The 12,911-nt window shown below is 34.2% G+C and overlaps 1 protein-coding gene across 1 annotated transcript; it reads left to right on the top strand.

The window, feature by feature from the left end:
- Positions 1–2,363: 2,363 nt before the first annotated feature.
- LOC142358482 (uncharacterized) lies at positions 2,364–12,444 on the top strand (the record flags this gene model as incomplete). Its single annotated transcript, XM_075409877.1, has 3 exons — positions 2,364–2,465; positions 10,667–10,844; positions 12,079–12,444. Coding segments are annotated over exons 1-3 (584 nt in total), but the record flags the coding sequence as incomplete, so codon positions are not given.
- Positions 12,445–12,911: the final 467 nt, after the last annotated feature.

The following is a 12,911-nucleotide window of genomic DNA, read 5'->3' as shown; positions in this document are numbered from 1 at the left end:
GAATATCAGGTCGAGAAAACGCTTGCCCCACCCATACACATAAAAACTGAATAATGGTCTTTAAAGGTGTAGTTTTGCAATATCTTCAAGACACTCGTGCCCAAAGCTTACCTAATTAAAATCTTTTGATTTTAGGGGTTATCCTTGAAGCCAGGTAACCTAGTAAATTTAAAAAGCTCTGCGACATCATAAGTGAAAATAAGAGTCATTAGAAAAAACCAAAACATTGTTCAACAGTAACTTGTAGTCCGCAATGAGATACGAAAGTCTTCTAGCTTTAGTTTTCATATCAGGTAAATATAACTCTTACACTCTGTTCACTTTTCATCAAATTTGGTACACGATGTTTTTCGACTTAAAATCTTACGTGATCAGTTTTACAGATAAAGTGTTTTTTATTTGATCGATATTTAAGCACTTAAAAGTGATTTTTTTTATTTTCATCTTTGTTTGTTATCTGACCAAAAAACTTGATTTATAGTATCATTAGAAAGACAAGTTCGCGAAAAAAGTTACCTTAATGTTACATTTGATCAACAAAATAACACTGCTTCGGATTAGAGCATTTGTAGCGAATATCTTTCAAAAGTGTCATTTTGCAACTGTTTAAAAGTGCTGGACTGACCAGAACACAAACATATCCTTTCTCAGCTGATGAGAAGAAAAAAGATCTCTTATAAAAAATTTATCTTTTGAGTACTGATTAAAAACTTTGTAACTTTTTCATCTTAGTTTTTTTGAATAAAAATTACAAGGCATATTTATATTGCCTAAATTAATTTTATGAGTTGATTCTTTGGACTCATTTGGCATTCGTCTGCTTTCAACTTAAACACTTTCAAGCAAGTTGGCATTAAGTATGTGTTCGAATTGCAGTGCCTAGAGGCTTGTTGCCGAGCTTTTATGCAAGGCTATTTACTGTTTTTATTGATCTAAATGACAGTAATTAATTATAAGTCAGAATTTCTAGACGTCAGATTTTTTTTAAAAAAATCAGAAGATTTAGTTTTTCGGATCATCGAAAACCTGAGCTGCAATAAAGACCATAGAGCTGCAAAGAAATTGAAAAAAGGCTCTTAATAATTCTTTAAAATCCCTCAACACTCGATATTCAAAAATTTGACGATTTTGAGGCTTAATTTCAACGGTTTTGATGAAGATAGAGTCTTGTTTCTTAAAATATTGCGATGTAGTAAAAAAATATCTGAAAAACAGCTGGGCTCAGTATTTTTGGCTGCTTCCTTGAAATCGATAAACCATATTTATAAAAAAAGGTGATTTCTTTTGTTCAACCGCTCAGCGATCAGCTGCAATTTTTACTTCACTTCATTGTCCTTGAAAGAATTTGATCCAGGAACGCACGATGCTTTGTTAAGCTCGTCTTTAATTGAAAGAAAACCATTTACATGGAAACGAAATCATTCATTCAGAAAAGCAAATGACAACTAATGGCTAATAAAACGCATCTTTCAAAAACCAATCTTACCATCAACGCACAAAGATTCCTTGTGATTTTTGTGGCTTAGTGATGTTTGTCATCTTTTTGAACCGGTTCCGTGAAAATTAGTCAGACGGAAAATTGGTCACATAGTGAAAACACCCAGACAAGACGTTATTTTGAGTTAATAATTTTGATTTAAGAATGCACAAATGTTATCCACAGTGGGACAAGTTTTGCTTCAAATTTTCATTTAGATGTTATCAGGTTGATATCGAGACCCACGGGCAGCCATGCCAAAATCTTTGACAGTTATAACATTACCTTAAATCACTAAAATCAATTTAACAAAAACTGGATTTTAGTGCATAAAAGTTCAAAAATTTCGTTTTAGCGTTGCTTTGAAATATGCAATGAAAAACTTTTATTCAAATTTAATGTAAAATGCAAAGAATGCCTTTAGATTTCAAAAAAATATCAAAAAATTTTTCTACATTATTTCTACTCAAGAAAAAATTAACAAGCTTTCCATTAGATTAAAAAAACAACCAAGTTTTAAAAATTAAATTAGACCCACATCAGCCAATAAAAACAGGCTGAATTCTTGATCCGATAGAAGAAATCTGTATGCTAACGAGGGAAGAGATCAACTCGTTGATAATATTATGACATTCACAATAAACCGCATGGCCTTTGATTCAAGAATGACCTTACTGTTCACCTGTATATTGCAATAAAGAATATCAGGTCGAGAAGATGCTTGCCCCACCCATACACATGAAAAATGAATAACTGTCTTTAAAGGTGTGGTTTTGCAATATCTTCAAAACACTCGTGTCATAAGCTTACCTAATTAAAACCATACGATTTTAGGGGTTATCCTTGAAGCCAGGTCACCTAGGGAATTTAAAAGGCTCTGCGACATCATAAGTGAAAATAACAGTCCATTAGAAAAAACCAAAATTTAACAGTAACTTGTAGACCGCAATGAGATACGAAATTCTTCTAGCTTTAATTTTCATATCAGGTAAATATAACTCTTACACTCTGTTCACTTTTCATCAAAATTGGTACACGATGTTATTCGACTTAAAAGGCTCACGTGATCAGTTTAACAGTTAAAATGTTTGTTATTTGATCGATATTGATCGATCTTAAAAGTGATTTTTTTTTAGTCTTTGTTTGTTATCTGACCAAAAAAACTTGATTTATAGTATCATTAGAAAGACAAGTTAGCGGGAAAAGTTACCTTAAGGTTACATTTGATCAACAAAATAACACTGCCTGGGATCATAGCCTTCGTAGCGAATATCTGTCAAAAGTTTCATTTTGCAACTGTTTAAGAGTGCTGGACCAACCAAAACACTAACTTTTCCTTTCTCAGCTAATGAGACGAAAACACATCTCTTATAAAATCAATTCATCTTTTGAGTATTGATTAAAAACTTTGTAACTTTTCTTTTATCTTAATTTTTGTGAATAAAAATTACAAGGCATATTGCCTCAATTAATTTTATGAATTGTTTCTATGGACTCATTTGGCAATGGTCTCCCTTCAACTTAAACACTTTCAAGCAAGTTGGTGTCAAATATTTGTTCGAATTGCAGAGCCTAGAAGCTTGTTGCTGAGCTTTTATGCAAGATCAATAATTATTTTTACTGACCTAAATGACTGTATTGTAGTTATAACTCAGAAATTCTAGACGCCAATTTTTTTTAAAAAAATCCAAAAGATTTAGGTTTTCGGAAAATCAAAAACCTGAGCTAAAAAATTCCACTGACCTGCAGAAAAGTTCACAAAAGGCACTTAATAATTCTTTAAAACCCCTGAAAACAATCTCAATATTCAAAAAATAGAGGATTTTGAGGCTTATTTTCAACGGTTTTGATGAACATGGAATCTGGTTTCTTTATAAACTGGTATAAGTAAAAAAATATCCATAAAAACAGCTGGGCTCAGTTTTTTGGCTGCTTCCTTGAAATCGATAAATCATATTTGTACATGAAAAAACGTGATTTCTCTTGTTCAAGTGATCAGTGATCAGCTGAAATTTTTACTTCACATCTTTGTCCTTGAAAGATTTTGATCCAGGGAAGTACGATGCACTTTTAAGCAAGTCTTTAATTGAAAAGAAACCTTTTGCAATGCAACGAAACCATTCATTCAGATAAGCAGATGACAATTAATGGTTAATAAAACACATCTTTCAATTACTAATCCTACCATCAACGCATAGTGATTCCGTGTGATATTTGTCGCTTAGTGATGTTTGTCATTTTTTTGAAACGGTTCCGTGAATTTTAGTCAGACGGAAAATGGGCCACAGAGAGAAATAGCCCAAACGAGACGTAATTTTGAGTTATGAGTTTTGATTTAAGGTTGCACAAGTGTTGTCCCAAATAGGACAGATTTAGCTTCAAATTTCTGTTTGGATGTTGTCAGGTTGATATCGACACGGACAGCTTTATTGTCTTTGACAATTATAACTGTCAATTTAACAACAATAGGTAAGCATTTAAAATTTAGCAGTAATAGGTAACAATAATACATAAGTTCAATTTAACAATAACTGGATATTAATGCAAAAAATGTCAAACATTTCTTTATAACTTCTTCTGCTGTAGCTTTTTTAAAAAAACTGTTCTTAGCTTCTTTTGTTTTAACATATGCAATGAAAGATTGTAATTTTCAACTTTAATTCATAATGCAAAGAATGCTTTTAGATTACATAACAATAGCAAAAAAAATTTTTATACAGTTTTTCTACTTAACAAAAATTAACAAGCTTTGCATTAGATTTCAAAAACACGGTTTTAAACGATAAATTAGACCCACAACAACCAATAAAATACAGGTTGAATTAATAATAAATTGTTTACGGATTACGCATGATACAAACGGGCATTTACATAATTTATTTTTTTTCAAATGTTACATGCGCTCCGAAAGGACACCATTGACCCCTATGGATCGTTTTCAGGCGCCTTTGTGAGGAAGATAAACAAAAGAGTTTGTTGGGTTTATGCAGGGAAAATGACTACTATGTGTCTAAAAAAAGTTTCAAATAAAACCAAAACACAATTCTTGGATTTAAACGGCAGTATACAACTTACAAATATCGTTCGTTCCAATCAACCGAAAATATAGTTTTTTATGTCTAAAGAACCAATAACATAGTTTTTAAGGAAACTTGTAGCGAAAATTTTAACCTGTTTTTCTTTTATTTATCTCAGGTTTTTGAAAAAAGTAGGATCTAAACAAAGCAAGCAGTTACATAGTTTTCTCAACCTTACTGTGATTGAGCAATTACTTAGTTTAGGGTAACTCACTTTAAGTTGTTTTTTTATTTTTCTCATCCCATCAATTTCAATCAGCTCTTTTTCTGCGATTGCTTTTTTCAGTTGTTCGACATTGCATTTTTTTCGTATCACTTTTATCAGCAAGTTTAGCAGTTCGTAAATATGGAGTTCTTGTGTGCTGTAGATTTTTTCTTCTTCTCGTATTTTTGTAGTTGACTCAAATTTTTTCTTAAAAAAGATTATTCTAAGCAATCTGTTTACTTTGTTATCAATAGGCTGTAGAATGCTTTTTGGCGTCGACTCATAAGCTATGACTCCGTACTGTATGATTGGCTGTACATAAGTCTGATAGACTCTTATCATATGCGATACTTTTAGGAACTTTCTCAGGCGATAAAACATAGCAGTGAACTGGTTCAGCTTCTTCTGGATAAAATTGCTATGTTCGGAAAAGCTTAAACGGTGATCTAGAATGATGCCTACATACTTGAAACTGTTTACATTTTCTATTTTTTCCGCGTAAAGTGAAAAGCCGTCTTCACTGGCTTTCTTTTGCCTGAAAGACATTGTCTTTGTTTTTTTGATATTTAGTGTGAGCTTATTTTGCTCTAGCCAGTGTGTAACATTGTTTAGAGCCAATTGATGCTTGCTATCTATTGTTTTTGGAGTTCCAATGTTTTTATAGCGGTATCGTCAGCAAAAAGATAATCTGCACTGTTTTCATTGTTACATGAAATGTCGTTTATATAAAGAATAAACAGCAGTGGTCCAAGGATGGAAACCTGCGGTACTCCAAACGACACTTGTCTAGATTTTGAAGATTTTCCTTTCAGTTTTACTACCTGTGTTCTGTCGTGCAGAAAGGAAGCTATTATACTTAAAGTTTTACCCCTCAATCCATAATCTGAACATTTCTCTAGGAGAATGTGATGGTCGGCAGTATCAAATGTTTTTTTCAAGTCCAGAAATGTAACCTTGATTTCATTTGCGTTATTTTCTTTATTCATTCGGACATCTTCTAACAATGAAACAATTGCGTCGGTAGTGTTGTGGTTTGATCTAAACCCAAATTGATTAGCTTTTAGTATCTTGAATTTTTCTATATAGTTTTTAATTCTATCAAAAATTAGGAACTCAAATATTTTGCCAATGATAGGTAGCAATGAGATCGGTCTGTAATTCTCTGGTTTGCTCTTTTCTCCTTCTTTATGGATTGGTGTTATGGTTGCTATTTTAAAAGGCTTCGGAAAATTTCCCCCCTCAAAACATTTGTTGAAGAGCATCGTCAGAACCGGCGAAACACTTGCCGATACAGTTTTGATATAGACGTAATTCAAATTATAGCAATCTGTGCTGTACTTTTTCTTAGTCTCAGTGATAGCGGCAGTAACTTCTCTTTCATCAATTGTCCTGAAAAACTTTTATTTGTTTTGCGCTCTGTGTCAGTTTTGGTGAAGAAAACATTGTAGCAAAAAAATTATTGAATTTATCAAGATCATCAACAGCGTTCTTTTCTACTGTTTTTTCATCTCCATTGATATTGACTACTTCGTTAACAAACTGAAAAAATTTCCTGTTTCTTTTTCCAGCTTCTGTCATTATTTGCTTTTCATAAAATTCTGACAACTTTCCTCTTATTTTTTTCCTCAACAATTTGGAATGTTTTTCGTACGCTTCTTTATCACTTTGGGATTTTGTTGTTAAGTAACGCTTCCAGAATTGGCTTTTTTTAGCTGAGCTTTTTTTTTACTTCTCTGTCAATCCAATCTTTCTTGGCGCCTTGTTTTGATGGCTTTAGAGGTAAAAAAGTATTGAGTGCCTCAACCAGTTTCTCATGTACGATTTCTGCACACCGGTTGGTATCACTTGTTTATAATTGGCCGCTCACTGATTCAAGTTTTTTCTGGAGAAAAGAATTGAGCTCAAGGAGGAGATGATCATTGTCTAGTTTATTCCAGTTTCTTCTCAGTACTTGAACACTTTCAAAACTTTTCTCTCTTTTGACAAGCTCTAGTCCCACCGTGTAATGGTCGCTGATTTTGCTTTTTTCAACAAAACTTTTTGATTTGAAATTTGTGAAAAAAATATCAATACAAGTTTTTGTCCTAATTGTTTCGCGCGTTGCTGTTTGAGGGTCTACAAGAGCCAAAACATTCATTTCCATTTGGTTAATTTTTAGGGTCGATATTGCCGATTTCTTCAAAAAATTAACATTTAGGTCGCCACACACGATATGTAGAGTATCGGGTGTCATACTTATTTGATCAATATAGGAAAAAAAATATTTTCAAAGGTTTCTGCTTTTGTAGCATTGGGCGGAATGTATATACAAGTCATTAAGTGTGTTTTATCGGAAAAGTTATTCGCCAAACTAATAGCTTGCAGACTGTTTGTATCAACTGATGCAATTCTTTTCTTTGTCGCTTTTTTGTGTACAAAAAAGGCCAACACCACCTCCTCTTTTCTTTCTGTTGGATGTTTCTATCTTGAGGTAGTTCTGCAGAGAAAAACACTCGCTTTCAAAGCTATTTTTTAACCAAGTTTCAGTTACGCAGATTGCCAATGGCTCAACCTCTGTCTGACTAATAAAAACTTTGAATTCATCAAAACTTTTCGTTAAAGAACGAAAGTTTTGAAGAAGTATCCACTCCTTTGCCGTTTTAACTGAAGTGTCTTTGTTTTCTGAAACCTCCATATGTTCTTTTGTCAGCATTTTTAGCATTATTGCTGACTGGTTTTTATCAGCATCTCATCCTAACAGCGCATGACTGTTAAAAAAAACAAAACAAAGAAAATAACAAAACAAAAAAAAACAAAAAAGGAACTTTGGAAAACTGCAAGAGAAAAAATGTGAAACAAAAGTTTTGAACAAAACTACAAGTTTTCGATAGTTTTTAGAGTGTTCCTAGTTGCTTTAATATCTCCGCGGAGATCGCAGAGTTTTTCTTTTTCTGTAGGCTTCAACTCCCCTTCTTTCAACCTGTGCAGGTTGCGGAGATCGCAACTATGTTGAAAGTCACCAGCGGAGATCACTGATAGGTTCGTAGAAACCTAAAAAGTTTTTTTGTCAATATACAGATAGATTAATCTATTTGTGCTTTGTTCCTACCAAAAGGATTTATCTTCCCGTGAGAAATCAATTTATTTTTGAACAGAAAAATAATCGAAAGTTCTTTGAAGTCAATCAAAACCAAAAGGTTGAGTTAAGCATTAAGTTTGTCTTAGTTCCTTTACTCTCTACCGAAACAGTGGCGTTTGTTATGTGGCGATAGTTTTTCGACGCTGTTGCGTTCAGTTGCTTGTCTGTTTTTGACGGCATCTAAGTTGTCCAACTCTTCAACTTCTTGTACTTTGACAAACTTAGTTTTTTCGTTTCCATCATGAAACAAAACCGAGACAACCCAATTGTTGGTGCTCGTAATCATGTCTCGCTTCTGTGCCTCGTTTCGTATTTCCTGTTCACATTCAGGCAGCGACTCGTACATGTATATGTTTAGCTTGTTCATAAAGTTTTTTTTGTTTCGTAGGCTCTTGCGGTTTTTGTACACATCAATTTTGTCCTTGTAGAAAATGAACTTACAGATAACAGTGGATGTTGTTTTGGCATTGTTACCGGGTAATAGGTGGCAAGCTTTTATCCGATTATAGTCTATTTTCATACCAAGAAAATTTTGAAAAAATTTCAAAGTGTCCCGGGTGACGTCTGCACTATTCCTTGCTTCAAATGGGGGATTGGAAATCAGCACACAATCTTTCCTGGAATACCGTTCCTGACACCGCAGGCGATCGTTCATGTTTTTCCCGCAGTTTAGCAATTTCTTGCTCTTGTTGTTCGGTTTTTGAGCGCAAAAAACGAACTTCCTTGGTTAATTCGCTCACCTTTTCGGATTTGCTACTCACGAGACCCTCATCGCAGTTTGAAGATGTTGCTTCCATCTGCACCACAGCCACAAATAAGTAAGAAGAAAAAAAAACAATTAAATTCTGTAAAATGCAATGATGATGTAATCTAGTTAAGGATATTGTTCAAATCGATGTTCTTTTTGTAGGCTTCTGCTACAAAAAACGCGTGTTTTAGAACATAAATGTGAAGGTCAAAACCGACTGAATTGCGCTTGCTTCTTTGCTGCTTCTTCGCTTGCTAATGCAATTCTTGATTAGACAGAAGAAAACTGTATGCTAACGAGGAGTGCGATAAACTCGTTGATAACTTTTAGACATTCACAATAAAACGCATGATATTTTAAAGAAAATCTATGAAAATATTCACCATTCATAAATAATAACTCACTCTAATTTTTAATTCCAATGTTTAAGACATACATTTTTTCTGAACTTAATCCAACTTATTCAATGTGTTCTCGGAGTAGCATTTCTTTTCTTGCTTTAGGTAAAAACATTGATACATACTACAACAAGAGCAAAATATGGCGGCGAGGAAAACTCCCACAATCAGTAAAACCTTTATTGTACAATCAGTACGATCAGTTGAAGAATCTTTATTCATAAAAGCCGCAAATCTTTCAAGTTTTCAAGTAATAACCGCTAAACTTAGTGCAAAACTTATCATTATCAAAATCAAAATTGTCAATTATCAGAATTTGTTTTTACAAAACCACTACTGGGTGAGTACATAATCTTACGTCAGGCTACAAATTCAAACTGGCGAATTTAAGAGTTGATTAAAATTTTACGCAGTAATAATTCTCTTTTACGTTTTTTAATCTTAATAAATGAGACAAATTATATCCAATAGGATTTCGCGTATGCTTTTATCTTTACAGCGTTTGAGCATTTATGATCTTACAAGGGAATTAGGAATGTTGACGGCATGAGTTAAGCCTGGGAAATAACCAGAAATTTGAGGATTCGGGCAATTGAGAGTTTTTGAGAAATTCTGATATCTCTGGGCCATTTCGACTATTGTGGCGTCATCCCGAGTCGAAGCCGAATGGTTTTCTTGAAAGAACTTGAAACTTTCTGACAGAAACTTACAAGGCGATGCATCTAAAAAAACTTGCAAGTTCTTATAAGTTAACCATTCGTCTTGCAAGTTCTTAAAAGTAAACCATTCGACTTACAAGGCTCTTACAATATAACCATTCGACTTACAAGTTACTTACAAGTTAACCATTCGCAAACACACCACACACCCCACACACACACACACACACACACACACACACACACACATGCACACACACATACGCACTAAACCGTAAAAAAACTGTTGCAAGACATGAATGTAAACGGATGTTTGGAAAAAATAGAATCCGGAAAGGTTTGAAATAAATTATAAAAAAGGGTATAAAAATGAAGGGCCCCTAAATTATTTCGAGAAAATACTGGCATATGAATTTGATCATTCAATCAAAGTTAATATTTTGGGAACATTTTTAAAAAAGCGAGTGTGAAGAAGCTAATTGAGATCTACAGTTTTTTAGTGGAATTGCAAAAGAAATTCTCTTGAATTGATAAAATTCAAAAAGTAACCATTTTGTCTACTTAGGTCAAATTGTATTTTTTATCCAAAAAAATCTACTAACTCCCACGCGCTTTCTACGGTAAACGACTGAATGTTAAATTGAACTAACCAATAAGATTTGTGCTCGACCGGAACGAAATTGCGAGAAACTTACACGTTAGCCATTAGCCTTGCAGGTTCTTACAAGTTAACCATTCGACTGATAGGTTCTTACAAATTAACCATCTTTTGCAAGAAACTTGAAAAATCTGAAAAGTTAACCATCTTTTGCAACAAACTTGCAAGTTCTTACAAGTTAACCATTCGGTCTCGACCTGGGATGTAATGAAAAGTTTTATCATGCGCAGTAAGTTTTATTATTTCCATTACCGCACTATTTGGAAAAACTGCAATATAAAAATCTTCTTACGTTTTTTTCTTACGTTTTTGTTAAAACGTTTTAGCTGAAACTGCTGATGCCAAACAGTTCTGCCCAATTGGGTATGAAAACTCCTACCATGTTGAGCCATTGAGAAAGGGCGGGTTTTCCATAACAAGATGCTTCAAACCATTAATACAGACATTCAATTACTTTTACGAAATCCGACAGTATTGCATGGGAACCATTGCAGAAAAAAACAGGTAAAATCCTGGATTGAGGTGTTCAGAGACGGCTCGGGCGAATTACTATACAGGATCTACAATCAATGAAAATACACAGGAAGTTCAGAAATGGACTAAATTCACCGATTTATTGCTTTTGATGAGTTTTTTCTTGAAATCAACTATAACACATTTATATGGAACCCGGGTTGAGTTTCAACGCAAAATTGGAAAGATAAGCGGTGGATGCGGAAAGTTTTGTAACAAAAGCGGTTAATGCGGTGAAATTACGCAAACCAGACGGTGAATGCGTTGAAGAAACCTTTATCGCCTGGTAGAGGTAAAGTAATTACATAATTTAACCGCTGAATTTAGCGGTGAGATTAAATAAATTCACCGCTTTGAAAAAAAGTGTTAAAATTATGTAAGATAAACGGTGAATGCGATCAAATTACAAAAATTACCACTTAACTTAGTGGTGAACTTACATAAATTCACCGCTTAGAAAAAACTGTTAAAATTGTGTGGGAACAGCAGTGAATGCGGTAAAATTACATAATTTCACCGCTTAACTTAGTGGTGAAATTACATAAACTCACGGCTGAAATTGTCCGAGATCAGCTGTGAATGCGATGAAATTACACAAATGCACCGCTTAGAAAACGCGTCGAATTGTCTTTGTTTCAAGGAAGTTCAGATACATTTATTCGAAGACCCACGGAAAATTTACCCACTAATAATTGTACATATTTTTGAAACTTTCTTTAATTGGTGAATTTATGTAATTTCACCACTTGAGTATGCCGTGAACTTACATAAATTCACCGCATTTCACCGCAAAATTATGTACGAAATTTGCTGTGAAAAAACCAACTTTCCACTGCTTGTCTTACATATTTTTCCGATTTTTTTCTCGTCCCGGGAAGTAATTTCGGGTGGAAGTTTGACGGTGAAATTTAAAAAGAGGTGCGGTGAAATAGTTTTCACCACGTATTTCTTTCATCTTTTTGCGGTGAAAGCGGTGAGTCGCGGTGAATTATTTATTTTCACCGCTTTCTAGGCGTTTTTACGAAAAAGACACTTCTATACGCGGGTTGGACCTCTCATACCTCCTGCATGTTTTCAACATCATTTTCAACTCCGCCAACTTTGACTTTCTTCTATCATGGGGGGTTGAAGGGTTTGCAAGATAGATCCAGCTATTGATAATCTATAAGTACTTGTTAGCCTTTTGTAATGCGAGGGAAAACAAAATTGAAGTTTAAAATTTTAGATGGGACAAAGTTTACGTGTTTCAACCCAATAGTAGGGAAGAAATTGAATCAATGCGAAAATGGCTGAAAGACGTGATTCCAAATTTTAACGAAAAATATTCCAAACTTTGGCTGGGTTTCGTGAGACCCCGTGATTGCAATGGAGCTGAACAACTACAGGGCCTCTATGACTTTTCTGGCCAATGGCTCCCAGGTTCATGCAGACGGGGTGCTGCAATGAACACGAGTATTTTCAGTTCAACGGACCCCAATAATAAGAACAAAAGGAGCATTGTACTTGGTGTGACCACGAGGTTGTGGTTTGGGACGTTGGTTGTGATTTTGGACAAGCATACGCGGTCTGTGAAGTCAACATGGAACCTGAGGTGCCATAAAGGGATGACGATGATCAGATATACCGATTATGAATTCATTTTGCAAATCATTAACATCGATTCTATTATTAACGAACCACGATTGATAATAGAAATAACCAATCAAAAACGTAAAAATGATTTTGGCGAGGGTGATGAATTGTGATTATTGAGACTCGATATTCATAGTAAAAAAATATGGTGTTCATTGATTTAGTTTTTGAGAGCAGGCCATTCGGAGACATTTGAGGGTAGTGATGGAGGGATTGTGATACATAATAGGAATTCAGTGCGAGTTGGCTATTCTATTGCAGTTCAAATTTGTTGGTTTTCGAATCTTCCCGCTAAAAAATGATTATTTCACGCATAATTATTCTTTTTGTATGTTTTTTATCAGTTCACAATTGGCTACAAAATTAACTTCGTATCTTTTCTCAACATTCTTCTTGTTCCGAAGCAGACCTAACTTTCGCTCCTCG

Source organism: Convolutriloba macropyga, unplaced genomic scaffold (genome assembly GCF_964194025.1).
Source record: "Convolutriloba macropyga unplaced genomic scaffold, txConMacr16.3 SCAFFOLD_3759, whole genome shotgun sequence".
Lineage (NCBI taxonomy): Eukaryota > Metazoa > Xenacoelomorpha > Acoela > Convolutidae > Convolutriloba > Convolutriloba macropyga.
Note: the sequence above shows the minus strand (reverse complement) of the source record. Positions and strands in the feature narration are given on the sequence as shown.